General features: G+C 42.5%; 1 protein-coding gene across 1 annotated transcript in view; it reads left to right on the plus strand.

Moving 5' to 3' along the window:
• The window catches only part of LOC308093102 (limbic system-associated membrane protein-like), a gene marked incomplete at its 5' end in the record, with an annotated part of 196,485 nt that overhangs the window by 89,937 nt on the left and 80,101 nt on the right, over positions 1–26,447 (plus strand). The window contains one exon of the mRNA XM_080439318.1: positions 26,194–26,338. Within this exon, the coding sequence (XP_080295444.1) occupies positions 26,194–26,338 (145 nt within the window). The remainder of the gene's footprint in view (positions 1–26,193; positions 26,339–26,447) is intronic.

Here is a 26,447-nt window from a genome sequence, read left to right on the forward strand (position 1 = left end):
AGAAACAGGACCTGGCACCAATTCACTGTATTTTCCCTGTTACAAATCGTTTAGCTCTTAAGGGCTTTTTTGTCGTCTGAGTGCGCAGAATTATTATGGAAGCTGACAAGACCATGAAGCCGGCACAAAGTCATTTTTTGCCGTTTCAGGTCAGTTTAAAGTGATATGCTACATGTCTCACGGTCAATTCCCTGCTGTACCTGTGACAGACATAAATTGGCCCAAGCTGCAGCGAAAGCGGCAAGATGAGTTTTCCACTTGACGTGAGTGAGAAAGAGCTCCTGTGTATCTAGGAGTGGAATTTAGATCAGTAAGGCTGGAGTTGAACCCCCCCCCCCCCACAGTTATCATGGTCTGGTGAGATGTGTGGGTGTGTGATAGTGGTTTGTGGGAGATGCTATCAAACAGGAAGTGCCTGACGTAACGGACCGAGAAAGATTAGGAGGTTATCTCCTCCGTGTCAATGAGAGCCTCTTAATCCCTCAGGGTGTGCGTACTGTATGTACGTGTGTGTGTGTGTGTGTGTGTGTGTGTGTGTGTGTGTGTGTGTGTGTGTGTGTGTGTGTGTGTGTGTGTGTGTGTGTGTGTGCGCGTGCGTGCGTCTGTGTGTGAGTGTATGTTTGTTTGTGTGTATCAAGAGCAGAGAAAAGTGCGACTGTGATGGTTCTAATGTGACGTCACACAGCTGTTGCTGTATGTTTGGCTTGTGCTGGCAGGTTGAAAAAAAAGACCTCTTTGTACACATGTTTCTAACCTGCATGCAAGTAGCAGCTCAAAGGAACAAGGATCATGCCAAAGTAAATGCAACCGCAGTAGGGAATAGCAGTGTTTATTTGCAGATGTCGCTGCATCGTATTAATTAGTGCTGTTTAGACAAATAGTCCATGGTCATTTATGTCTAATGTACCAGAAAATACGCATAATGTGTGTTTGTGCTGGAGGCTAACGTCCTCCTATGCACTAAAGGTTTTATAATAATGGAAATTATTATACACACACACACACACACACACACACACACATACACACACACACACACACACACACACACACACACACACACACACACACACACACACACACACACACACACACACACACACACACACACACACACACACACACACTGTCTCTCCCCCTCTCTCTCTCTCTCTCTCTCTCTCTCTCTCTCTCTCTCTCTCTCTCGCTCTCGCTCTCTCTCTCTCTCTCTCTCTCTCTCCCTCCCAACATCCTTTACTCTTCATTTCCTTGCCCCCATCCCTGCTTCCTTCTTGTCAGGCTTGTCTTTTATAGCAGAGTGGTGTCTCAGATGAACAACAAGAATCCGAAGAAAAATAGCCATAATGCATAGCCTGTTACTACCCACCCCACCCCCTACACTGCACTGAAAATACAGCAATCAGAAGGTTGTTTATACAATCTCAGAGAAGGTTTTGCAGGGTCCTCTTTTATAATAATTCATACAGTAGCTGGATAGTTACCCAGCATCTCTTATTGCATTGTCTGTCTCCTGGTATGCAGATGAGTTCCTCACAGCATATAACATATGGCCCTTTTTACATGCATCACAGGACACAGCGTTTCTCTGTACCATAAATAAAGCATTATCACCATACCATACAAATCTCCAGCATGTTTTCTAACAGTTGGAGCTGCCAGGACGTACTTGCACTGTACTATGATCTGTTTCACAAATTGGTCTTGCACAGGTGTGACGACACTCAAGGCCCTAGAACAGTTATATAAGAGAGCCATAAAGGTATAAAAAACACATAGGTACAATCACTGCAGCATCCTAAAAATATATAGTTTGTTTTACCTTTGATAACTGGAGGCTCTTTAAACAGGCATGTGCCGTGTATAAAGCTTTACATGGTTTATGCCCGCCGCCTATGGAGGAATTTATGAAACGGAAGCCCTACACGAGCATCAGTACAAGGGCCGTCACCAGTTATTATATTATATTATTATTTTATTATATCATAATCACCAGAGGGGATTGTGAGGCGCGCCTAGACGCATAGCCTTTGCGCAAAATTCCTTTGCTTAAATGAATGATTCAATGGATTTATATGATCATCATCAGACAACCAGCACATTAAAATCAAGAGCTGGAACAGCCCTCATACAGGAATGACCATACAAGGTCACTTGTTAGAAAACGTACTGCCATCAATCTTCATGTAATGACAGTAGTACTTGTAGACCATTCTATCATCAACCAGCTGAACTACAGCAGCATAAAGGTTTCTATTCAAAGATCCCTTTAATGGAATGTGCTGTCATGCTCTAGTCTTCACCCATCTGGATGTCATTGTTAACATTGGTTAGCCTCCTGCTATATAGGCTAAGGCTTTGAGTACAATAGCCAGATTAATGAGATGATTTACTGTACAATGGCTGCATTGTAAAGGGCCACTTCACCCATTTCCACCTATCTTCATATAATTGGTCCTCACTAATGTTCATTATAATATGGCACCATTGAGGTGGTTTACTGTACAATGGCTGCATTAACCGTAGTACAGTTTAGCCCGTTGAAACGGTAACCATGGTTACACACAATGCCTTCTGATAGTATTACTCTCTACAGTTGCCATAGCTACACCATGAAATCAGAATCAAACGATGGGACATTGCTCCTTTATTCTGCCATCTCCACTGAATAAACTATATGTTGTCAGTCTAAGAAGCATTGCAGGCTCTTTAATTTGAAGGCTAGAGCTGCAGAAAACAGCTGTTAAATTGTCAGCATACACTGTTTATTTTGTCATTGTCGAGTGGAAACCTTGTATTTCCAAAACCATTACTTTTTTCAGGAAATGGAAACAAATAACCTGTGTTCAAATCGATCCAATGTTGTTATTTAGCTTGTGTTAGGCTATTACTTTACATTGGTTACACGTTTTAAAAAGCTAGAGACACACTTAACGACTTTCACTTTCAAAAATAGCAGATCTGCCCCGCAAATCAACCTTTCCTCTCACCCCACAAATCACCCTCTCCTCTCCATTACCCAGCACCCCTTGTGACAGTTTGGCCCTGAAACGGCTCTCTCACGGGACCCCCACCAGGCAGGCGGGCACGCTGTGTCACGGGCGCACCGAGACTGATAGCGCTGCACCGCCATCGTTCATGCCGGTCCACTCCAGCTCACATCAATGCTGTCAGGCAGCAAAACCTAAACCTTTCATGATTTGCCTTAAATTAAAGCCCTGCTGTGTCGTACAAGAGCCGAAGTACCAAGCTCACAGTGCTAGTTCCCAAACATTTTGAAAGTGAAAGTGGTTAATCCTGTCTGTGGGTTTTATACATATTTAACCAATGTAAAGTAGGGATGTTCGATATTGACTTTTTAACCGATATCCGATAACTCCTAATTTCCGATACCGATATATGCAGGCTTTTTCCAGCAAAAGTCAACTAATTGTCAGGTAACAACATCACATATCTAATAAAATAAAATAGCTATAATCTCAATGTAATATCTAATAAATCGAATATAATACAGTGATGTTGTTAGGTTTTCAATGAAGTAAGTCCCGGGACTCACTGGTGGTCATTTGAATGAGTCCCACTAATCTTAGATTAGATGTTGGTCTATTTGACAGTGCAGAAGCATAATTGCCTTGATGCCTATAACATTAACGAGCGTCAACGAGCGTCAGCTGGACAGAGACACACACACCTGCCCTCTGCAGTGCTCTAATTTGAAAGTGAATCAGTCTGTCTCATTTCTCTCCAAAAGCCCTTGAATTTTATGGAATATGATTAAGGATTAGTGGGATTATGGTAAACTAAACTCACATTTCATATCACACACACCATACAGTAAGAACTCCTGTAATTTATAATTTTGTTTTGAAAACCGACACCGATATTCTCCGATATTACATTTTTATGCTAATATCAGGAAGCCGATAATATCGGACATCCGTAATGTAAAGTATTAACAAGAGCTTGTGACTAAATTATATAGTAGGGGGTACTAAGTGAAAAATCGTTACGCGGCGGATAAAAGCATGAAATTTGATACAGATGTCCCTTGGGTCATCCTAAAACATCCTAGAAGGGGTGCCCAAAAAAATCTTAAACAGGAAGTGATTTATGGACAAAATCCAAAATGGCCACCTAAACTGTTGACCGTTGACTCAAAAGACACCAAAATAATCTCCAAAAAGCATAAAATGTGGCACACATGTCCCTTGGGTCATCCTAAGACATCCTAGAAGGGGTGCCCAAAAAAATCTGAAATAGGAAGTGAGTTATTGACCAAATTGAAAATGGCCGCCTAGTGTTGTCGATTGACTCAAAAGACAACTAAAGAATCTCCAAAAAGTATAAAATGTGTCACACATGTCCCTTGGGTCATCCTAAGACATCCTAGAAGGGGTGCCCTAAAAAGTCTTCAACAGGAAGTGAGTTATTGACTAAATTGAAAATGGCCGCCTACAGTGCTGGCGATTGACTCAAAAAGCCTATAGAATCTCCAAAAAGCATACAATTTGGCACATATGTCCCTTGGGTCATCCTAACACATCCTAGAAGGGGTGCCCAAAATAATCTGAAACAGGAAGTGAGTTATTGACTAAATTGAAAATGGCCGCCTACAGTGTTGAAAGATGATGCAAGATACCTAAAGAATCTCATAAAAGCATGAAATGTGGTACAAATGTCCCTTGGGTGATCTGAAGGCACCTACAAGGGGTGCCCAAAAAGGTTTTAAACAGGAAGTGACCGCCTAAAGCAGTTGACACAAAAGAAAACATAAAGGGACGTCATAAAAGTGTATAATTTGGTACGCACATTGAGTGCTTCTTAATAAATCCTAGAAGAGGTTATTTATTTGCTTGTTTATTAAACTTTTTAGGAAGGGACCATGTTGAAGAAATTCTAAATGGCTGTTTAAACAGTTGACCATGGCAGTCTGCATATTATGCAGACTCAATACGACAGGTTATGCAGTGCATAACCTGCCGTATTTTGTAGTCTACCTTCTGTTTTCATTTCTACATCACTTATTCATTTTACTTTCTGCATTATTTTTTTATTGTACTCTTTGAATCTTCTTTATTTATCTAACTCTGCATATTCTTATTTATTTTACTCTGCATCTTATCTTACTCTGCATATTCTTATTTTACTCTGCATCTTATTTATTTTGCACTCTACATCTTCTTGCTTGTTTTACACTGTATCTTCTCATGTATTTTCTTCTTGATCATTACTGTTTTTTTTGTGATTAGTGTTTAGTAACTAGTACATGTATTCATGTGTGCCATTTCGCAATTACCAGCACATTGGCATAATGCTCTGCAAGGTAACCCAGCATCCCGGCATCTACACTTTCTCGAACAGAAGGGCTCAGCTTTGCAGCCACACTTGAGTTCTCTACAAACTTAAGCAGCCTCTGGCAAGAGTGTCCATAAAGCTGTCCACGAATCAGTGACTTTAATCCATCCATATTTGTCAGGAGATGGTAGAGATTGCATAGCTTTCAGGCTTCTGGATTGGCTGCTCGATTTGAATATTGTAGCAGTGCAGCCCGTGTGGGAGGAGTGTTTTCCATTGAGAGACTATTACAACTTTTTTTGGCACCCCTTAGGATGCATTCAGATCACCCAAGGGACATTTGTACCAAATTTCATGCTTTTATATGAGATTATTTTTTATGAGTGTCTTTTGCATCGTCTGTCAACACTGTACACGGCCATTTTCAATTTAGTCAATAACTCACTTCCTGTTTCAGATAATTTCAGGCACCCCTTCTAGGATGTCTTAGGATGACCCAAGGGACATGTATGCCAAATTGTATGCTTTTATGAGATTCTTTAGTTGTCTTTTGAGTCAATCGACAACACTGCCCTGCTGAAAAAACCAGCACAGACCAGCTTATGGTGGTTGCTGGTTTTAGCTGGTCTTAGCTGGTCTTAAGCTGGTTTAGATGGCATACCAGGCTGGACAAGCTGGTCAGGCTGGTCAGGCTGGTTTGCCAGTGTAGTTGGTTAGCTGGTCACTAAGCTGGATTCTGCTGGTCTTTGCTGGTCAGCCAGCTGGCTGGCTGGACTGACCAGCAAAGCCAAGCTGGTAGCTGGTCTTTGCTGGTCAAATGGGTGGACTTCCCAGCAAAGACCAGCTTACCAGCTAGACTTAGCTGGTCAGATGGCTGGACACTGGACAGACCAGCAAAGACCAGCTTAGCAGCTGGTCAAGTTTGGTTAGATCCCGATCCAACATGTGGATCGGGACTCCCAGGGGGGTCCCCACGTGATTTGGGGGTGGTCCCAGTCCCCAGATGACAGTGAAGTGATAATTTAAGGACCTTTAAGACCTTTTTAGTACCTAAAAAAACCCACCATTACTGCATCAAAAGTAATCAACAAACTATACTATAAAAAAATGTCAAACATTGGCCAAATTGTCTAACAATAATAATAATATAAGAAAACATTTTGAAAATAGCAGATCTACAAGCTCACAACACCTTCCTTGCGAGGCGTTGTGAGCTTGAAGATCTGCTATTTTCACAATAGAGTCAAACTAAACGTAATGCATCAACTCCTACATTCCAAGTGCTTTAAGGGTGGGGGGTCCCCAGTTCAAATATGATTATTTTGGGACGTCGCGGCCTGAAAGGGTTGAGGACCACTGGGTTAGATCACGTGTGTGTTTCCCAAAACAGTGGGTCGGGGCCCATTTGTGGGTCATGTACACATCACGAGGAAAGATCCCTTTTTTTGTTTCCTACAAAAATATATTACTATATTATTTCAAAACATTTCCCACCCAAAAATCTAAAATCTTCATCAATAAAAAAACAAATAAATACAAAATCTAAGAAATTCCATCAATTAATAAAAAAAAGCATGCAGTGAAAATAGCAGATCTACAAGCGTTGTGAGCTTGCAGATCTGCTATTTTAACTAGTTTGGATCCCGGGGAGACATCACACCTGCCATTAGACTGTGAAGATTTTCTTCTGTTACAATTGCCCCCCCCCCCAGTATATACAGTATATTTTATTGTATTGTATTGTATTGTATTGTATTGTATTGTATTGTATTGTATTGTATTGCATTGTATTTTACTTTACATTTCTTGTCCTTTTCTTGTGATGTGACATAAATATTATATTTAATAATAATAATAATAATAATAATAATAATAATAATAATAATAATAATAATAATAATAATGTATTATTATTATCATGACAACATTCATCCAAACTTATTTACTTAATTTCGCAATTGGCAAATAATATGCTAGTTTGATTCTAAATAACACTTTTTTTTGCTGTGGTTACCAAAATGAACAGATCTACAGATCTACATCTTGTCGCAATTTGACGTGTTGTGAGCTTGTACATCTGTTTTTACAGAGAAGCGGGCCCTTTATGGGCCCTGAGCAGTGTTGCCATATCTGCTTATTATAAGTGACTTTGGGCTTGTTTTTCTGTAAAGTTGCTTGTAAATATTAGTGAAATATTTCACTTATTATTTTTGAAAATAGCAGATCTACAAGCTCACAATGTGTTGCAAATGCGACGCACTGTGAGCTTGTAGATCGGCTATTTTCAAATAGGTTTAAATGTCGCTTCTTTTGGGCTTAATTTTTTTCACAGACCTGGCTGCTTATTTCTCTCACAAAATCTGGCAACACTGTCTCAGCAGGCTCGTGACCCTTGAAGTACCGCTCGCGATACGCGGGGAGAATGAATGCTATCTGAGTCGAGCTGCCTGCAGGCTGCAGCTCTCACTTCAGTAGAAAGTTTATTGCGTTGCTTTGGATTCATCAAAAATAATTATAAACCGGCTTCAGAGAAGATAAAAGAAAGAAGACATTTTAGGTGAGTGTTGACACACAGAAATACTATTTATGTAGGCGTTTTAGCCTACTATTACTGTATTGATAATTAAGTGCGTAGGCTGCTGTGTTCGAAGTCAATCACAAGTGACTCATGTCATGACCCAACTCTACACATTGTTTAGTTATTTAATTTGTCTTGATAAAGGGATTATGACAATAATTACAATAAATTATAGTGGGAATATACAATATAATTTATACTATAGGCCACTACTGCTTGCCTATGTGCCGCTCAAAACTAAATTCAGAATATGACGTCTGTGTGTGTGTGTGTGTGTGTGTGTGTGTGTGTCTGTGTCTGTGTGTGTGTGTGTGTGTGTGTGTGTGTGTGTGTGTGTGTGTGTGTGGACACACGCTTTCAGTGATGAAGCTACAGAGTGTTTTAATATCCCGTGAACTCTGAACATTAATGATTCCCTTGTCTGTCTGTCTGTCTGTCTGTCTGTCTGTCTGTCTGTGTGTGTTATTATTACACATTTCTTTGGCTGCAGTGGCCAAAATGAATGGTTTGCAGCCCTACTAAAAGAGAAAAAGGAACCCAGAGACAACCATTATGTGTTATGCCCCCCCCACTCCCACAAAGAGAAGAAAACAGTTTGAAGGTAAAGTGATATTGTTTTGTTAAATGTTAAAGTAATCATTGCTTGTTCAGTAACAGGGGTCTCCCAGACTCTCCACCTCTTTAGTAAGCCGAAAATGCATTTCCAGGAATACCAAATTTAACCAATCAGAACTCTTACAGGATACAGGATAAATAAGTTACAATTGGAAGTGATGACACAAAGAAGTGGGCATACAAAATTTGAACCCATTTAGACCAGGAACGCATCTGTGTAATTGTTTTGATTTCTTTGGCTAGACCTTTGGCTTCAAAAATAGCAGATCTACAAGCTCATAGCGCGACACCGAGTGGCGCGCTATGAGCATGTAGATCTGCTATTTTTGAAAATCTTTGAATATATATGTTTTAAAGTGAACATTTGTACCTCAAATCTTTTTCCTTTTTATGTTCAAAAAACTTTTAGGATTTAGAGAGCATTTTTAGAATCGGCCCCAGGTCTTAATGGGTTAAAGCTGCACTATGTAACTTTCCTCTTCTACCCCGGATTTGAACCCGGTTTCCTGAGCAAGTGCTGTAACCTTTTACCATTGAGCTAATAGAGCCTGCCTGCTTGCTCAGGTGATACATTGAATCTTGACCATCAGATCAAAATTCATGTCAGATCCTGTGTCTAGGTGAGACATGACCTTTGACACTATCTAAATGTCTCAATAGAAGAGCAGGGAGACTAAATACAACCACCCCAATTATATAAGTTATATTGTATTATTTGTATTAACATACTCTAACATACAGATTGTATAAGTTATATTGTATTAACTCTTTGACTGCCAGAGTATTTTCATAAAGTACTCCCCCAGTGCCAGCAATTTTCGTGTTTTTTTATTTTTTTATTTTGAATTTTTCTCATGAAAATAATTTAAGGACACATAATGTAAAGACCCAGCACAAATCCGCCACCAGAGAGCAGCACATGACAGCTAGATCATGTCGTTGGGTCTCTCTCACCCTTCTTCATAGATTAGACAAGGAAAAACATGAAAACGGATGTGACGTCACCCAGATTGTTTTGATCAGCGAAAATTACGTTGTGAGACACGACGGCGATGACTGATCGTCACCCAGACCATAGATTATAGAAGAGAAGCTGTCCGTTTGTCCGTTATACCGTGTGAAAACCCGTTTATTTACCTATTTTGGACGAAAATGACTGGGGAAAAAAATCAAAAACCGGAAACGGAATCCAGGCCATGAAACCGGATGCAGATGTCCGTGAAGTAAGTGGAACTCGAGAATAACATTGAATATTAAGCAGCATAGCGCAATCAGAGATTAAACAATGAACGCGCGTCCAGCGCGTCGAGCGCGTCGACGGCCAACTGGACAAAGTAGCACTTGACGCGTTATCGCGTCGTCCGCAGTCAAAGAGTTAATATACTCTACGATACAGGTTGCATAAAATTACACACTGACTCGTCTGAATACGGTGGAGATGCTGTTGTTCCCCAAGCTATCCACGACGAAATGTCAAGTACAGTCATACCCAGAAGAAGGCCAAAGAGTTGGAGCTGGACCTACAGCATCTTAAAACTAAGTAAGCAATGACTAATGTTAACGAAACAGTTGCATGAGTTTGCTCTTCTCTTTTTGTATATATCGATATGTTGGTTATTTGTTCTCATGTTCTTTTTTACTTAGATCTTGACCACAAATGTTAAAAAAACATTATATAGAAAGCATGTTAAATGGAGTGGACAGATGCTAGGCTCATTATTAAACTGGTATCCTACTAAGGCATACATCAATTCAGTTTTTATTTTTTATTTTTCCGTACCCTGTTCATGCTTTAAGATGCAACAAATTAGAGATTGCAAAACAGAAACTGGAGGAAGGGCCCCAATATAGCTCTGCAGCAAAGCCTGACATCCCTGCTGCAGATAAGCAAACCAGTGACAGCATAGGTGTGTTTAGACAGTGATACTGTTCTACGGAAAATGGTGACAATGTGTACAATATAAGTACTGTGATACTGCCAAAAGGAGCTTAAATATGATTCTCTACATTTTCAGTTGCAACTTCCTCCGTTTCCTCTTCCCCTGAGTCAGACGATTTGGCATCGACACCTGGGATGTTTGACGGCAACGGTGACAAGGTATTGAAGAAACATACTGTGTAGGACAGTGGTTCTTAAAAGTGGGGTTCCACAGTGTCCCCAGCTAAATAAGAAACAGTTATCATTTCAAAAATAGGCAACGTGTCATGATGCATCGTGAGCTTGTAGATCAGCTATGTTTTGCTATTTTTGAACTATTTTTGAACAGTTTTGCCTATGGCATGAACAAAATAGGGATGCCGGGTGGAAAAGGTTAATTTCACTACTATTTTACCAGCTAGAATGTAATCCAATGACAATGTACTGTATAAGAATTACTTCAACTCTCCCCACCTACAGTATAGACAGTTGTAGAATTCTGTACTAAATGTAATCCAACAATTAACATCTTCTCTATTGGAGGTCCATGGCACCAACTCTTTTCTAAATGGGTCCACATTTGGGGGTCCTTGAAAATGTAATTTCTTTACAGTAAATTCTGTTTGAAGTGGGCCTGCTTTTGTCAAAAATGAGTCTGAAATGTCATGGTAAAATGTTTTTTAATTTCTAAAACATGTGTTGTTTTCTTCTGTTTCAGGTCCAGATTGGCTCTGGTGTGTGGCTCGAAAAGGAGATCTGGAAGATGGTGGCAGCAAACACCAAGGACTCTGTGGTATATGGACAGTATGCAAGTAAAACCCTCATAACATAATGTACAAATCTAAAACCATATGTTAGCAGTACTGGGATCACAAGTCCACTTTGGCCTGTGCACAGGAGAGCTTATTCAGAGGTGGCTGATGGGCCTAGCCAGGTGGGGGTGGAATTAGCATTCCCAATTGGGGAGACAAAAGGTCTCCACTCCCTTCCTCCAGGCACTTGAATGATCAAAGAAGTTGAACAGTCAACAGCTGGTGGGGGGATTCTCTGCCACCCAACCACCTGTGTTCTAATGTAAATGTGAAATACAGGGCATAAAAGTAAACTGTAATGTGACTTTAGACTAGAACACTCTCACAAGCCGTCAGGCTGGGGGGTGGACAGGGGCTCTGCTCCTGGCTGCTCCTCTGAATGCTGGTTGTTTGTTGCTGACTCTGAATAAACACACTGGAGATTCTAGAACCTGGAAACCCTGACGTCTGTCTCTGTCTCTTCTCCTCCATATTATTACCACCAACGGGCCTGCTAAGCGCAGTTTATGCCTCATAATATACGACATTTGGCGAACCAGCGGCTATTGTTGCTTTCCTTTCCGAAGGCGCTTTAGAGAAGAACCTGTGTATTTTGAGGTGGCCGCAGGAGCGGGCCTGGAGGAGGATCGGGTCCGTGGATGTCTTCCTACGGCGAGGAGGACCACCGCGGAGCAGACCATGGAGACTTCGGGGCGACCTACGATGAATGCCTCGCGACGGCGACGTTGTGATGACTGCGCGGCCGCTCGTGACCAGATCTAGGACGGCTGGACGACTCATCTGGCTGCGCAACATATCTTCTGCGATCGCTAGAAGGGCGCGCTGCGGTGCGGACGGCAGTGCGGAGAAATTGGTGTGTCGAATTTCTTCGTGGCGGGTATGTTGTGGGGAGAGGACAGCGGGTGCCGGCAGAGTGGAGGACTTGCGATGATGGGGTTCTTCGTGGAGAGTGTGGTAACACATCTTCGGCGATCGCAAGTGGAGCGCTCTGTTGTTAAAATGCAGCTATCTGTTGGAAAGTCTGGGTACGGCGTTGGAGCGCTTTGGCTGTGGAGACGGCGGTGCGGAAAACTTTCTGTGTCAAAGTTGTCCGTGGGGGGTGGAGAGGTGAGCATGGAGAGAGGCTATTTTTTGGCTGGAACAATGGAACCATCTGGACCTGCGCTCGGCTATTCTGCTTGGCATGCGTGGACATTGAGTTAGAGGCGACGAAAGCAGCATTTTCGGATGGAACACTGAACATTCGGGACAAGAGGTTGTATTTTAGTGATAAAGTGATTTGAACCACGGAGCGTTATTTTTGTTGCCGTGCGTAAAAGTGTGAAGTGAGGATTTTTGTTGTTACACTCTCTGGTCTATTTCATTGAAGAAACACTGTCTTCTAGTCAATGTCGGCACCTCCGTTGGTAGTTAGCATGTGTAGTTAATAGGAGTACTCGAAAGGTTCTATCTTTGGTTACAAGTTTGGTGACTCGGCGTGGTGGGACATTGGTAGAGGGAAGGGTTATCTTTAGTGTGAGAGTTTAAAGACAACAGAGAGACCTGCGCACTAATTGAATGAGAATGCATTTTGACTGGTGTTTTTATTTTCGAGACATGGTTATGATGAAGTGAAGAAGTGGTATAAAGAGAAAGTTCAGCACCGTATTGATGTATTTTCTGTGAATATTTTTATTTTGAAATTTAAGGTGAATCACTGTATGACTATTGTGTAATTTTGAAGCCTGTATCTAAGTTGCTCTTTCTGATGTGTTGTTTGTGTTGAATCTACTGAATGTCTTCTTTGTTTAAGTTTCAGCCATTGATTGGTCTTGGGGGGTGTAAGTTGGAGGATGTTGTTTTTTTATGTTTTTCTTGCAAACTGTTTTATTTAATATACCTGGTTGCGAAAGAAGTTTAATTCTTTCGTGGGGGGAATAGTTGTGTGGTATATGGACAGTATGCAAGTAAAACCCTCATAACATAATGTACAAATCTAAAACCATATGTTAGCAGTACTGGGATCACAAGTCCACTTTGGCCTGTGCACAGGAGAGCTTATTCAGAGGTGGCTGATGGGCCTAGCCAGGTGGGGGTGGAATTAGCATTCCCAATTGGGGAGACAAAAGGTCTCCACTCCCTTCCTCCAGGCACTTGAATGATCAAAGAAGTTGAACAGTCAACAGCTGGTGGGGGGATTCTCTGCCACCCAACCACCTGTGTTCTAATGTAAATGTGAAATACAGGGCATAAAAGTAAACTGTAATGTGACTTTAGACTAGAACACTCTCACAAGCCGTCAGGCTGGGGGGTGGACAGGGGCTCTGCTCCTGGCTGCTCCTCTGAATGCTGGTTGTTTGTTGCTGACTCTGAATAAACACACTGGAGATTCTAGAACCTGGAAACCCTGACGTCTGTCTCTGTCTCTTCTCCTCCATATTATTACCACCAACGGGCCTGCTAAGCGCAGTTTATGCCTCATAATATACGACATTTGGCGAACCAGCGGCTATTGTTGCTTTCCTTTCCGAAGGCGCTTTAGAGAAGAACCTGTGTATTTTGAGGTGGCCGCAGGAGCGGGCCTGGAGGAGGATCGGGTCCGTGGATGTCTTCCTACGGCGAGGAGGACCACCGCGGAGCAGACCATGGAGACTTCGGGGCGACCTACGATGAATGCCTCGCGACGGCGACGTTGTGATGACTGCGCGGCCGCTCGTGACCAGATCTAGGACGGCTGGACGACTCATCTGGCTGCGCAACATATCTTCTGCGATCGCTAGAAGGGCGCGCTGCGGTGCGGACGGCAGTGCGGAGAAATTGGTGTGTCGAATTTCTTCGTGGCGGGTATGTTGTGGGGAGAGGACAGCGGGTGCCGGCAGAGTGGAGGACTTGCGATGATGGGGTTCTTCGTGGAGAGTGTGGTAACACATCTTCGGCGATCGCAAGTGGAGCGCTCTGTTGTTAAAATGCAGCTATCTGTTGGAAAGTCTGGGTACGGCGTTGGAGCGCTTTGGCTGTGGAGACGGCGGTGCGGAAAACTTTCTGTGTCAAAGTTGTCCGTGGGGGGTGGAGAGGTGAGCATGGAGAGAGGCTATTTTTTGGCTGGAACAATGGAACCATCTGGACCTGCGCTCGGCTATTCTGCTTGGCATGCGTGGACATTGAGTTAGAGGCGACGAAAGCAGCATTTTCGGATGGAACACTGAACATTCGGGACAAGAGGTTGTATTTTAGTGATAAAGTGATTTGAACCACGGAGCGTTATTTTTGTTGCCGTGCGTAAAAGTGTGAAGTGAGGATTTTTGTTGTTACACTCTCTGGTCTATTTCATTGAAGAAACACTGTCTTCTAGTCAATGTCGGCACCTCCGTTGGTAGTTAGCATGTGTAGTTAATAGGAGTACTCGAAAGGTTCTATCTTTGGTTACAAGTTTGGTGACTCGGCGTGGTGGGACATTGGTAGAGGGAAGGGTTATCTTTAGTGTGAGAGTTTAAAGACAACAGAGAGACCTGCGCACTAATTGAATGAGAATGCATTTTGACTGGTGTTTTTATTTTCGAGACATGGTTATGATGAAGTGAAGAAGTGGTATAAAGAGAAAGTTCAGCACCGTATTGATGTATTTTCTGTGAATATTTTTATTTTGAAATTTAAGGTGAATCACTGTATGACTATTGTGTAATTTTGAAGCCTGTATCTAAGTTGCTCTTTCTGATGTGTTGTTTGTGTTGAATCTACTGAATGTCTTCTTTGTTTAAGTTTCAGCCATTGATTGGTCTTGGGGGGTGTAAGTTGGAGGATGTTGTTTTTTTATGTTTTTCTTGCAAACTGTTTTATTTAATATACCTGGTTGCGAAAGAAGTTTAATTATTTCGTGGGGGGAATAGTTGTGTGGTATATGGACAGTATGCAAGTAAAACCCTCATAACATAATGTACAAATCTAAAACCATATGTTAGCAGTACTGGGATCACAAGTCCACTTTGGCCTGTGCACAGGAGAGCTTATTCAGAGGTGGCTGATGGGCCTAGCCAGGTGGGGGTGGAATTAGCATTCCCAATTGGGGAGACAAAAGGTCTCCACTCCCTTCCTCCAGGCACTTGAATGATCAAAGAAGTTGAACAGTCAACAGCTGGTGGGGGGATTCTCTGCCACCCAACCACCTGTGTTCTAATGTAAATGTGAAATACAGGGCATAAAAGTAAACTGTAATGTGACTTTAGACTAGAACACTCTCACAAGCCGTCAGGCTGGGGGGTGGACAGGGGCTCTGCTCCTGGCTGCTCCTCTGAATGCTGGTTGTTTGTTGCTGACTCTGAATAAACACACTGGAGATTCTAGAACCTGGAAACCCTGACGTCTGTCTCTGTCTCTTCTCCTCCATATTATTACCACCAACGGGCCTGCTAAGCGCAGTTTATGCCTCATAATATACGACAACTCCCTGTTCATGAAGGAGCTTGCTGTTGCCATTTGGGGGACAACAACCCTGAAGACCATGCAGGAGCCTTACAAAGAATGCCCCACTAGCAAGGGGGAGGCCAAACCCCCCTGACCGCAGGACTCAGAAGAGGTATGTTTACTGAGGGGTGGGGGGGTTCATTATGACTTGATCTCATAATTCAATCTGCTCTGTGCATGACTGTAGTTCTCTTTTCCAGAAGGTGGAATTCCCGTTAGCGTTACCTGTTCAGTTTTTCATACCTTCATTTGGTTGTCTCAGCAGCATACTGTTTCAACCAGAAACACATATGGAGATGTTGGTTGTTTCCAATTTATATCTGCTGCCGAGCCAATCAAATGAAGCTATGAAAAACTGATCGGGAAACGGGAATGTCACCTTCTGGAAAAGAGATTATATTAAGCTTATTAATCAATCATAAAAGAAAATACTCTATTGTAATAAAATCGATTTTATGGCTGAAAGAAATGCCGATCTACAAGCTTGCAACTCGTTGGACGTGTTGTGAGCTTGTAGATCAAAAAAGTAATCAATAGAATAATCGCAAGTAGAATAATTGGTAGTGGCAGCCCTACATGCATGTGTGGCAGGGGTAGCTTTTTCCCCCAAATTGTTGTTGTCCATTGTAGCCATCTGACTTATTGCCTGCCCACTGTCCACCCACCTTTTTCATTCAAATGCATGTTTTCTAACTGAACTGAAACACGGGGTTAAAAAAACACTTCACCCCATTTTCAACTCATCTTCATATAATTGGTCCTCACTAATACACATTTTAAGATGGCACCATTTATGTCTACTCACTCTGTGTTTCGTTGATAGGTCGTGGACAGTTTAGAAACCTGCCTACCTTTGACATCATCGGTAGGCAGGTTTGGTCATTTAGAACAACTTTATTTGTTCATTATTAATGCAAGAACAATGGCTTCTACTTCTGCATGCAAACTTTCCAGGTAGAGACACACTGTAGTTTCTATTAGCTTGGAATCTCCATTGGTGATGTCACTGGTAGGCAGGTTTCTGAACTGTCCACATTCCACCAATGAGTGGCAGAACGAGTAGACAGAAATGGTGCCATTGTATAATGAACATTAGCGAGGATCAGTTAGTTATATGAAGATAAGGTTGAAAATGGGTGAAGTTTAAGTTACTTTAAGTTTTTCTCAAAACATCACAATTCATTTAACTCACCCCATGCAGTATATTGCTAATTATATTTGTTTTATTGTTGGGGGTTCTTGTTTGTTTTCTTTCAGACTGTTTCCATTGGTGGCTGCAGGGGCAGAACATTCTCACAAAGAGGAAGGCCATGGACCATGGCCAGGACATCAATAGAAAGGACAATAAATTGTGTGTCTGTGTAGGGGGGGGGTAATGCTTTATAGCGCCACCAGCAGGCCGATTTTTGCAAGACACATTTTTGGCTGCAACTTTACAGATGTTTTCCAAACATCACACACATCGGTATACAGTATCTCCATAGTCATGTAATCAAGACGGATCTGTCCGATTTTTCATATTCTCTCACTCTTTTCCAGTCATTTGAACACTGTGTGTGTGTTAGTGTGTTCCTCAGGTTGAAGTTCATGTATTTATGTGTTTATTTATACATTTATTTGTTATTTAAATGTTGTTTTTGAGGGTTTTTTATAAGTGTTTAATAAATTATTGTTATGTATGAAATTGATACATGATTATTTATGACTTTGTGGATTTTGCTCACTTTTATATAGGCTACTGTAGGCTACTGTTTTTTAAATATACCACGTGCTGTGGGCACCTGGCTGAAATTCACCATGATCATGCATCCTCTCCAGCAAAGTTGGTCACTGCATATCCAGAATACACCTGAATACACATAAATACCAGATAGCAGCTTAAACCAGCTTAAACCAGCTACCAGCTAAACCATCATAAATACCAGCTACCAGCTTAAACCAGCTAAACCATCATAAATACCAGCTACCAGCTTAAACCAGCTAAACCATCAAAAATACCAGCTACCAGCTTAAACCATCAAAAATACCAGCTACCAGCTTAAACCAGCTAAACCATCATAAATACCAGCTACCAGCTTAAACCAGCTAAACCATCAAAAATACCAGCTACCAGCTTAAACCAGCTACCAGTTTAAACCAGCAAAACCTACCACCTTAAGCTGGTCAACCACCAAGACCAGCTTAAGGTGTGTTTTGGACGTCCAAAACACACCTTAAGGTGGTCAACCACCAAGACCAGCTAAAACCAGCTGGTCCAGCTTAGGCTGGTCTAAGCTGTTTTTTTCAGCAGGGTGTAGAGACGGTCATTTTCAATTTTGTCAATGACTCACTTCCTGTTTAAGATTTTTTTGGGCACCCCTTCTAGGATGTCTTAGGATGACCAAAAGGACATGTGTGCCAAATTGTATGCTTTTATGAGATTCTTTAGTTGTCTTTTGAGTCAATCGACAACACTAGGCGGCCATTTTCAATTTAGTCCATAACTCACTTCCTGTTTCAGATTCCTTTGGGCACCCCTTCTAGGATGTCTTAGGATGACCCAAGGGACATATGTGCCAAATTTTATGCTTTTTGGAGATTCTTTTGGTGTCTTTTGAGTCAACGGTCAACAGTTTAGGTGGCCATTTTGAATTTTGTCCATAACTCACTTCCTGTTTGAGATTTTTTTGGGCACCCCTTCTAGGATGTTTTAGGATGACCCAAGGGACATCTGTATCAAATTTCATGCTTTTATCCACCGCGTAACGATTTGGCAATTTTTTGTGCTTAGTACCCCCTACTAATAAGAACACTGGGTCCTTAAAACATAGGTGCTAATTTCTAGTGCCTGAAAAGTAACCGTTCAGAGTTGGTTTCCACACGACTGTGACGACATGAAGCTTTGTCACCTGCAACCATGATCCCTCCCCTGCACACACACGCGCACACACACACACGCGCGCACAAACACGCACACACGCACACACACACACACACACACACACACACACACACACACACACACACACGCGCACACACACACACACACACACACACACACACACACACACACACACACACACAGCTCTGGGGGTGCGTGGGGAGGGGCGCTCAAATGAAAGAGATCTCTCAACCCCGTCAGCCCCACCAGTCGCGACGGGACAGACAACAAAGCAATTTAAACGCATCAGGAATAAATACAGTCTGAAGTGGAGCGGGGGCGACGAGCGAGAGAGAGATGGAGAACTGAAATCGACGCTTCAAGGGGTTTCGAGGGGCTGACGATGAGTATGAATGTGTGTGTGTGTGTGTGTGTGTGTGTGTGTGTGTGTGTGTGTGTGTGTGTGTGTGTGTGTGTGTGTGTGTGTGTGTGTGTGTGTGTGTGTGTGCCACACACAAACACACACACACACACTCACTCCTGAAAGCGATGTATCTAAGCAGAAACCACTAATACTGTAATCTCTTCATCGCTGTTGGGATGTTGGTTTATTTTATTTTATTTATTGTAACCCACCACACACACAAACACACACGCACACGCGCACACGCACACACACACACACACACACACACACACACACACAGTAAATTTACAGTTTATTATTTGTGAACTGTTATCCATATTAATCCCCAAACACCAAGATCTACCCGCTCAACTACTTCCCTTAAAGTGAGAGGAATATGTGTTAGTGGGATAAGAAGGTGTAGAGAGAGAGAGAGAGAGAGAGAGAGAGAGAGAGAGAGAGAGAGAGAGAGAGAGAGAGAGAGAGAGAGAGAGAGAGAGAGACACACACACAGAGAGACAGACACACAGAGGGAGACAGAGGGAGGGAACCTACCTATTAATACTGTACAATGCCAGATACAACAAAATGACTGCTTAATAACAGGGAATACAATTGTGATACCATGTTTTTACCCACTTCATATTCATATAGATTCTGCGGATGGTTCTCAGGTAGGCCTAATATCTCTCCACCTCAAAAGCAGCAAAAATATTGTTCTACGAGACGTCTATGGTAGTCAGACTTAAAATGCAGTATGGGTTAAGCACATGCAGTAGAATACACTACATTGTGTGTGCCATTCTTAATGACAAATAATCAATCAGCAGCTTTTTTTTGTGTGCAATATTTCGAAATCAACAACTATTTTGAGCAGTGTGGGACTGACCAATTTATTGTTTCTTTTTTCAGCGGGTTGAATTAATCACAAACATTAGGACAGTCCATGTAAATACAGGAGCAATATTGTGTGAAGCACAATACCACAGACCGACATTGGCACGTTCTACTTTGACTGAAATCCTTATCTTTGCAGTAGAGATGGGTGAGATCTCTCACTGCTTTTGGTGCAGGCTCCTTTTTGAACAGGACAGGTTGCAACAATGCATCATCCTTTAGCCTTCAACCCTTCCCAACTGGATTCCACAGAATGGGTTTGGGGACATGACTGTGGCACCAGTTTAGTACATAGCCCTTAACTAAACTTAACAAACTAAATAACAGATAGTCTCTGATAAACCCTTATACAAGTGTTTAATAACAACTAAAGAAATAAACGTAATATACAAAATAACAGAAACCGAGTTTCTGACTTTTTAAACAGTATCAGCAAAAGTGAAGTGAATACAACAAGCAAGTAGGCCTATAACACTTAAAAATATATAAATAGCACCTCTAACTTAAATAAAACAAAATAATAGTTAACTGAAAGTAACACACAAGACAAGCACACTCTCTAGACTAAAACACACACACACAAACTGTACACCGATGTTTAACCAGTCCTTTTCCTTTACCATTACAATCACTTATCACCAGTGGTGTAAAGTAACATTTAGTCAAGTACTGTACTTAAGTCCAATTTTTAGGTATTTTTACTTTACTGGAGTATTTCCAATTTTCAGTACTTTTACGTCTACCGGTACTCCACTACATCTCAGAGGCAAATATTGTACTTTTACTCCACAACAATGATTTGAATATTACTAGTTACTTTGTAGATTTTGATTATTATTACAAAACACACATTAACCACTTCAGCCCTATATACATAGCCGATCTTCAAGTGAGCTTGTAGATCTGCTATTTTCAAAAGATTTTTATACATTTTACACATTTGAAAAGTTGTGAAATGCGGGACATTCTTCTACATGATGAGTACTTTTACTTTTGTACTTTAAGTACATTTTGATACCAATACGTTTGTACTTTTAATTAAGTACATTTTGAATTCCGGAGATTTACTTGTAAGGGCGCGCTCTCACCGCACTTTTATTTTAACTCTGGGGCAGAATCTGCCAATGCTTTGTCAATGCAAATGCGTGGATTCACGCAAGAGCAGATTTTTCCGCTTGTCGCGCAGACCTTGCATTTATCCGCTCTACACGAAGAAGCATACAACTGCTGGAGGCAGGAGCTGCTTTTCCCCCTCTGTCCAATCAGGTGAGTTGAAGGCAGACCGTCCCAAGACTCAGGAAGCACCATGGTGCTCAAGGCAGAAGGCGAGCGGGCTACGGGGACGGTCTTGAAAGTGAGTGACAGGTGCGTCACTCCCGTTTTTTAGAATCCGCTGGCTGCAAAAAACTGGCCGCGCACAACCTGCGTTTAACAGCGGCCAGCCAACTTTTGGTGAGAGCACGCCCTAACGGGGTATTTCTACATTGCAGTATTGATACTTTTACTCAAGTAAAAAATATGAGTACTTTTTCCGCCACTGCACATCACCGTGGAGGAAGAATAGTGCGTCCACAGTGTTGGGCTTGAGGCGTGTTCTCCTTTCCTCGATAGTACGGCCTGTCACACTGAAGACCCTCTCGCTGCTGCTGCCCCGCACGCACAGAACCTGCCGTGCCAACTGACCGAGCCTGGGACACACTATGCTGTTTTTTATCTCACCAGCCCAGCACGTAGCGGTCGTCGCTCATGGTTGGCCTCTGGCGTATGTACCTCATCCTCCTCAGTTCCATCTCCAAAAAACGTTCTCCCACTCGTCAAACTGACGCGGTCTCTTAGGAGCGGGTGGAGCTGGAGCAGCAGCATCTGATGCACCCGCCTCTTCTTCAGCCCCCCTCCTCTTCCCCAGTTTCTTCAACCACTGTCTCCTCTGGTGGTGCCACTGCCAGAGGAGACTTGTGACCTTTGATGGACAGAAAGCATGCAAGTTGGTTGAATTTTGGCCACAGAAATGTTGTGTCTTTTTATTTATTTTATCCCACAATTTCGTAACCCATTTTTTCACCCAGTGCCAATTGCCTAAGCTTGTAATCCTGGGCGTTACTCTCCCTCTGCCAGCCTGGGCAGAGCCCCGAACTGCAGCTCATGCTCCCTTCAATGCATGGGGAGTGAGCAGGCCGCTTCTTATCACGTGACAGAGGGGAGTTTCCCCGGTTGGACGTAGCGAGTGGAAGGAACACGTTATTCCAACCAGTTCCTTTCCCCTCCATCAGGCGCCCCGGTTGACCAGGGGGAGGCAGTGTAGAGACCAGGTTTACTACATGTTTTGTGAGGGTACCTACCCTAGGAGACACGGGGAGAACATGAAAACTCCACACAGAAAGGCCCTTTCGCCAACCCCAACTAGGGTATGGGCACATGGACGCGGCGGATATTTTGGCACTCTGGTGGTGCCACTGCCTCACGTATTCGTAAATGTTTGCCCTTTGATGGACAAAGAGCATGCGAAGCTGGTTGAATTTTGGCCACATAAATGTTGTGTCTTTAACCCATTCACAGAGTGCCGCGCTATGAGCTTGTAGAGACGCTATTTTTGAAAAATTGTGAACATTTTTGCAAATTTTGAATATATATATATTTTTAAGTGAACATTTTTAACTCAAATCTTTGCTTCAGGGGATTTTACAAATGTCTTCTAAATCCTTTTTTTAAAGCTTATTTTGTTATAAAATCAGTGGTTCTCAAACTTTTTCATGTCAAGGACCCCCAAAATGATATGTATTTGGCAGCGGACCCCCATCTCAAAATATTTTGTTCCAGGGACCCCCAGAAGCAAAGATTTGAGTTAAAAATGTTTGCTTTAAATATACATATATATCCAAAGATTTGCACACATTTTCAAGATTTTTCAAAAATAGCAGATCTACAAGCTCATAGCCGCGCTATGAGCTTGTATATCTGCTAATTTGTAATAGCCGAAGTATGAAATAATGGTTAAAGTGGTTACAATCTAAAATGACAGATGCTTTCCCGGTCTTAATGTCCAGTTTTTAGGTTAAGACTTTGACAGGGGCCAGTTTGGAATTGCAGCCCCCTGAAGGTGTTTCTTTGGGGCAGTTTTGAAAGTGAGTTGGGTTTTACACTCCTTTACTCCTTTTGGTAGGGCGTTCCACATTTTTGTTGCATAACATGAGAACGAGTTCATTCCCTTGTTTGTGCCAAATCTGGGTTGAACATGATCAGTGGAGCTGCCTCTGGTGTTGTGATTGTGGACTTCATTTAAGTTTTTGAAGCATTTAGACAGGTACATGGGTATCCCAAGCTCTGTGTATATATCCTGAATAGACTTCAGTGACATATACACAGAGCTGAACCTCGTCTCGGCCACCTGCAGCAGGGACTTAGGAAGCTGCGCTGCCTAAGACCCTTAGCGGAGCACAGCAATTACGCAAATAGGCTTTTTAATTGCGTAACACACATGGCCTACATATACAGTAATAACCTGAGAAAACGACAGGACTAATAGTATAATAGCCTAATTTAGTATCATTGTAGAATAATTGTAGTAACAGTAAACAAAGCCTACCTTATTAGGGCCTTCGCTGAGGTGTTGCAGGAGATGCAGGAGCATCTTCAACAAGTAAGTCATTGTCCAGGCCATGCTTGAGGACTGTATTAAGGACATGATCCTGGCAGTCAAGTCTGGTGTAGGTCTGAAGGGCTTCTCTTTTCTCCTCAGCCAAGGCCCTACAGTGTGTGGCTATGGTGTTGGGGCTCGGAATAACGGAGCTCGCTTCATGGTGGATGTCCCCGTTCGCTTACTGTCGTAGCTCAGCACTGCTTTGCATTTGGTGCACTGGCCGTGAGTCAACGACCAATTTAAAACTCTGCCATGCTTTCGCCTTCCATCCCTCCTTAGTAGACAGAGTAAATTCACCTGTCGCAAGACTTTTTCTTTATTGCATCATCTTCTCAGTCTCTTTCTTCACTTTTTCTGACCTGTTGTTAACCTATAGCTGTACACGCCCCCCACGCACGCGCACACACACACGCACACACGTTTGCTCGCACACTCATTGGTAATATGCATGCAGGCACATATTCACCTTGGCGCAAAGACTTTGCATTTGAGAATATAAAAGCAGCATTAACAATGTGCATCTGTTACAGGCTGCCGTTAGGATCTAATGACTCAGATGCTGCAATTAATTAGCTCGTAAATGAGGGTGATCATTATACACAAACAGAGTTTTTCTCTAGGAGGTATAGGGGAGTTGATCACAGTTGAGGCCAGTGAAATGCAAAGACCATACGGTACATAAGGTGGGGTTTATCGCTCTCACATGCACACGTCTGCCGTACAACAGCCCTATCGTAGCAGGTATTTAAATAGGTGCTTTGATCTTGCTAAGCCTTGTCCTGAGGGGAATCTGAATCCTTAACAGAAATACATAAAACCTGTTATCTGGGCCGACACAGGAATGACCTGACTTTGATTTGTTACAGCTTTAGATTTACTTCTATATCCTGCCTTACCCCCCCCCCCCCCCACCTCTCTCGCGCTCTCTCTCTCTCTCTCTCTCTCTCTCTCTCTCTCTCTCTCTCTCTCTCTCTCTCTCTCTCTCTCTCTCTCTCTCTCTCTCTCTCTCTCTCTCTCTCTCTCTCTCTCTCCCTCCCTCCTTAATTTGTGTCCTCCCCTCCCATTCAACCCGGAAAAAAAAACCTACGTCCAGTGCCAGTACTGCTCCCGGTTCGGCCACAATGGGAAACATGGCCACAGGCTGACTAAATAAGCGATTTTAAACGGTTGTTTCGTGCCGGACCAAAAAGTTAGGGTTCCGGACCATACCTCAAACATCTGTACAGTTTGGAAACTACCATTAGTTTTTAGATACGATGTGGCGAAAACGGTAATCCACGGACCGTTTGCGGCCATTCCACCGATTCCGGTAGAGCTCGCAGTGGAACCTCATCTCGGAGCTGTATAGCGGAGTGAGAGGTTCGTAATGGGGCTACCACAAACATAGCAGTGTAGTGGCTCTGATCCAGTGGTGTAAAGTAACTAGGTATGTACTTAAGTACAATTTTGAGGTATTTGTATTTTACTACTGTATTTCCAATTTTCCATACTTTTACTTCTACTCCACTACATCTCAGAGGCAAATATTGTACCTTTACTCCACTACAATTATTTGAAACCTTTAGTTACTTTTCAGATCCAAATTATGATATTATGAAATTAACCACTTTAGCCCTACTTTATACATAGGCTATTTGAAAATAGCAGATCTACAAGCTCACATTGCGTCGCGGTGTGACACGTTGTGAGCTTGTAGATCTGCTATTTTCAAACATTAGTTTGTACTTTTGGTACTTTAAAGTTGTACAATGCAGAATCACAAATAACGATTTTTAGCAACCTCTGCTGGTCACTACCGTCACTGCATACAATTTCCGTTGTGTTATATTGTGGTATTGATACTTTTACTCAAGTAAAAGATGTGAGTACTTTTTCCACCACTGCTCTGATCTGATCTGACATCTGTCACGTTCACAACTTGACAACATTGTTTCTGTCGTCTCTCCTAGAGTGGAATTTTATTCAGGTTAGGAGGAAAGATGTGGCTGAGAGGAGATGAGACGAGACTACACACATCTGCTCCCCTCTCCCCCCATGGGGGCATGGGGGGCTTTGTTGGGTCTGACAACACACCTGCTGCCTAGCAGAGCCAGTCTGTTTGTCACAGAAAAACTACTGGTTGGATTATGTATGCACTCAGGTCAAGTGCTTCCATCGTAGCCTGGCATGGCCAGACTAATGTCACTGGTTAGATATTAGTCTGGAATCTCTGTGTGGAATCTGCATTTCCAAGGGGCTGATTAAAAAAAATGCCTCTGGTGATAAACCCGCCCCAAATTTGCATACAGGGCCCTGATTGGTGCCCCACAATTTAGGGGGCAGCAAAATGTTATCCTACAACCGAGCGAAAAAAATATCTTGCATCACTGTGCAAATTGTTTTGCCGATTGTGAAACCCTCAACTTGCCGTAAACCAAACTGGGATTCACGCTGTCCGCCTACTCTTTGCGATCACCTAAAAGCTATAATTTCCCCCATTTGACATTTGTAAATAATTTCCTAATGAAGTTAAAAAAGTGACCTACCCTTTTTTTTAACGCCTTTCTCTTTGTCCTCTATTGATGAGAATCAAAGTGTGTGTTCCTCACCTCTCTGTTCTTGCTCTCTCTGTGTCCACAGGTGTTATGTGGATGACAAAGTGTTCCTCATCTTCTTCTCTCTCTGTGTGTCCACAGGTGTTACTCATTCTCATCAGTGTTCCTCACCTCTCTGTTCTTGCTCTCTCTCTGTGTCCACAGGTGTTATGTGGATGACAAAGTGTCCAAGGTGGCCTGGCTCAATCGATCCAACATCATCTTCACTGGTCAGGACAAGTGGTCCCTGGACCCCCGAGTACACCTGGTGACTAAAGGACAGCTGGAGTACAGCCTGCGCATACAGAAGGTACTATACTACAGCATCACATTATAGAGAACAATGCTACATCTAGACGTTAGTGTCTTCACTGTGCGATGTGATGTGTTTGTAGCCGTTCTGTAGCACTACTGTTAGA

This window comes from Gymnoscopelus braueri (genome assembly GCF_963280865.1).
Source record: "Gymnoscopelus braueri genome assembly, chromosome: 1".
In the NCBI taxonomy this organism is placed as follows: domain Eukaryota; kingdom Metazoa; phylum Chordata; class Actinopteri; order Myctophiformes; family Myctophidae; genus Gymnoscopelus; species Gymnoscopelus braueri.